General features: G+C 14.9%; 2 protein-coding genes across 2 annotated transcripts, besides 11 other annotated features; both read left to right on the top strand. All coding sequences in view use genetic code 6, as the record gives it.

Moving 5' to 3' along the window:
- The first annotated feature begins 8 nt into the window (after positions 1-8).
- Positions 9-58: a microsatellite.
- Positions 59-390: 332 nt separating this feature from the next.
- IMG5_088320 (zinc finger domain protein) lies at positions 391-655 on the top strand (the record flags this gene model as incomplete). The annotated part of the gene is made up of 2 exons (XM_004035751.1): positions 391-435; positions 485-655. The coding sequence occupies 2 exons, from the start codon at positions 391-393 to the stop codon at positions 653-655; spliced, it is 216 nt and encodes a 71-aa protein (XP_004035799.1).
- A 5-nt stretch (positions 656-660) lies between these two features.
- Positions 661-721: a microsatellite.
- Positions 661-722: a microsatellite.
- Positions 665-722: a microsatellite.
- A 64-nt stretch (positions 723-786) lies between these two features.
- IMG5_088330 (peptidyl-prolyl cis-trans isomerase, putative) lies at positions 787-1,721 on the top strand (the record flags this gene model as incomplete). The annotated part of the gene is made up of 5 exons (XM_004035752.1): positions 787-930; positions 984-1,155; positions 1,223-1,288; positions 1,436-1,570; positions 1,642-1,721. Exons 1-5 carry the CDS (start codon positions 814-816, stop codon positions 1,719-1,721), a joined length of 570 nt encoding a protein of 189 aa, XP_004035800.1. The 5' UTR covers positions 787-813.
- Positions 1,343-1,423: a microsatellite.
- Positions 1,576-1,622: a microsatellite.
- Positions 1,580-1,618: a microsatellite.
- A 7-nt stretch (positions 1,722-1,728) lies between the features above and the next one.
- Positions 1,729-1,775: a microsatellite.
- Positions 1,735-1,779: a microsatellite.
- Positions 1,780-2,080: 301 nt separating this feature from the next.
- Positions 2,081-2,117: a microsatellite.
- A 100-nt stretch (positions 2,118-2,217) lies between these two features.
- Positions 2,218-2,251: a microsatellite.
- Positions 2,252-3,209: the final 958 nt, after the last annotated feature.

Raw genomic sequence — 3,209 nt, forward strand, 5'->3', positions numbered from 1 at the left:
AATTATTCATTAATTTTTTTTTTTTTATTAATTAATTTTTATTATTATTTTAAATTAAAAAAAGCTTAATCAATTATAAATTCTAATAATATAAATAAAAATGAAAATTAAGAAAATATAGCAAATAACTAAAATTATTAAATATAAATATTAAAAAAAAATTATGAATAATAAAGAAAATCTATGAATTCTAGTTATACAATAAAAAAATAGCAAGAAAATTAAATAGACTAGGCTAATTGTTCATAAATTAATAATGAAGGAAATACATGTGTTATTTGTTTTGATAATCCTTCAGATTCTGTATGTATGCCATGTGGACATGGAGGTTATTTAAATTTAATTTTTTTCAATTTAAATAAAAATTAAGGAATATGTTATAAATGTTCAATGGATATTATGAAAGATTTAGGGGAATGTTATTTATGTAGATAGGTATTTTTATTAATTAAAATAAAATTTTATAAATTTTATTTATTTATAGATCATTAAAGAAATATTAAGATTAGATATTAATGAAAAATAAAATAATAATTTTAAAGTTATAGAATTAACTACTTTAGTTGATGAAACTATTATTGAAATTGAAGAAAATTAAAAAAAATTAGAATATATATAAGAAGATGAAGAAGAAAATAATTAAAATATCGAATGATTTTCATAAATATATATATAAATATAATTATAAATATATATATAAATATATATTATATATATTATATTTTTTAATTATATTTAATAAGATTTTTATTTTAAAATAAAAAAGATATATTTTTTATAAAATAAATTTTTATTACAATTATATAAAAATAAATGAAAGTTTTTAGAGTATTCAGATAATTTTCTACTACTTCCGGAAAAAATAACAATCCTAAAGTATTTTTCGATATAACAATAGATAATACTCCATCTGGAAGAATGGTTTTTGAAGTAAAAATCAAAAAAAAAGCCAAAAAAAAATATAAGTAATAAAAAAAAAAGAGCTATTTTCAAATGTCGTACCTAAAACAGCTGAAAATTTCAGAAGATTATGTATAGGAGATGCGAAATCAACAATAACAGGAAAACCATTGTCTTACAAAGGAAGTCATTTTCATAGAATAATTCCTTCTTTCATGGCTTAAGGAGGAGACTTTACTCATCATAATGGAACTGGTATATTATTTTTATTATAAAATATAAAAATTATACGTTATATTAACATATAAAACAATAAAAAAAGGAGGAGAATCTATATATGGAAGAATATTCCCTGATGAGAACTTTAATCTTAAACATACAGGACCAGGTATAAATAAAAATTAATATATCTATATATATAATTACTTTTTTTATTTATAAATATTATTATTATTATTATTATAATTATTATTATTATTATTATTATTATTATTATTATTATTATTACTATTGTTATATATTAAATTTTATTAAGGTGAATTATCTATGGCTAATTCAGGTCCTAACACTAATGGATCTTAATTTTTTATTACTACTGTTTAATGCGAATGGTTAAATGGAAAGCATACGGTTTTTGGAAAAATTGTTGAAGGAATGGAAGTTTTAAATAGTATTTAAAATATATATATATAAATATATACATATATATATATATATAAATACTTGAAAAATAAATATTAGCTATTGAACATTAAGGAACTAGTAGAGGAAATCCTAAAAAGAAAGTCGTAATATCTGATTGTGGTGAATTAAAATAATGATTTATTAATATATTATAAATATATATATAAACAATATATATATATATATATATACAATTTTTTTTTTTTTCATTATATTTTGTATTTTTTTTAAAATTAAATTTAATTTTTATATATTTCTTTTATTGATTTTTTTTTTTAAATATAATTACATAATTATTATGCTTTATATTTCTTTTTATTTATAAATATAGTATATTATATTGATTATAAAATTTAAAATGTTTTTTATTGTATAATTTTTTTAAAATTATTATTTTAATAAATTGGTTAGTATTTTTTAAATTTTTATTTTTATTATTATAAATTAATTACTTTTTGATTTTTATAATTATTTTCATAAAAAAAAAATGCTTTTATATATTTTTAAGTATTATTTATATTTATTAATATTATATTAGCTATTAAAAATATAAATATAATATAGGCTTTTAATTAATATAATACATATTTAAATTAATTTTGAAAAATATTTTTTAATATAAAAGAAATATAAATATGTATTAATATTTATATCTATTAATAATTTAAATTTTTTTATTTAATTTATATATATACTATATAAAATTTAATTTTTCTATTATAGATTTTTAATTTTTTTATTCTATTGATTTGATTAATATTTTTTTTTTATTAAAAAATAGTTTATGTAATTATAAAAATTAACAAAAGTCCAAATTAAAAATATCAAATTTTATTTTTAATACTCAACAAAATTTAAAAATAAAATATAATAAGTGTATTGAAAACTAAAAAACAAGAAATAATTTATAATATATATGAAATTTGCTATCATTTATTAAATAAAATTATTAAATTAATATTATATTTCTCAAAAGAATAAATACTATATTATTTTTCTTTTATACTTATTTTTTTTATATTAATATAAAAAAAAAACACACACACACAAAATAATTATATATATTGTTCAAAGCTTTAATATATATAAAAAAATAACTAATTAAGGAAACAAAAATATAATTATATGAGATTTTCCACCTATAAACGATATAAAATATCGATAAAATAAAAACTGTTTAAGAATTTATTTTATGTTTATTAATTTATTTATAAAAAATGAATATTCTAATATTTTTCTATATTAAAACAGTAGCAGCAGTGCAGTAATATTCCTTAATAATAATAAATATAAAAAAAAGTTAAAATTTTCTTATTAAAAAAAAACCATAAAATAAAATTCTAAACACTTAAATATATAGACGAATTTCTAATAAAGAAATAAAAATATACACTATAATTTTCTACATTAACTTTCGTAAATCAAAATAACCTATAAGCTCCAATACCCACCTCTTTTTTGTCAAAATGAAATATAAAACAGTAATTAATTATAATAATATTGCAATATATTATGTTATTTATGCGAATTTCTAGATAAACCGAACCTTAATATAAGCAAGAAAAGCCCAGTATGTTCTTTTGTCCCTTCTTTATTGAAAATGAAATCTATTATTTATATATAAT

This window comes from Ichthyophthirius multifiliis, assembly GCF_000220395.1.
Source record: "Ichthyophthirius multifiliis unplaced genomic scaffold scaff_1120509250673, whole genome shotgun sequence".
Classification (NCBI taxonomy): domain Eukaryota; phylum Ciliophora; class Oligohymenophorea; order Hymenostomatida; genus Ichthyophthirius; species Ichthyophthirius multifiliis.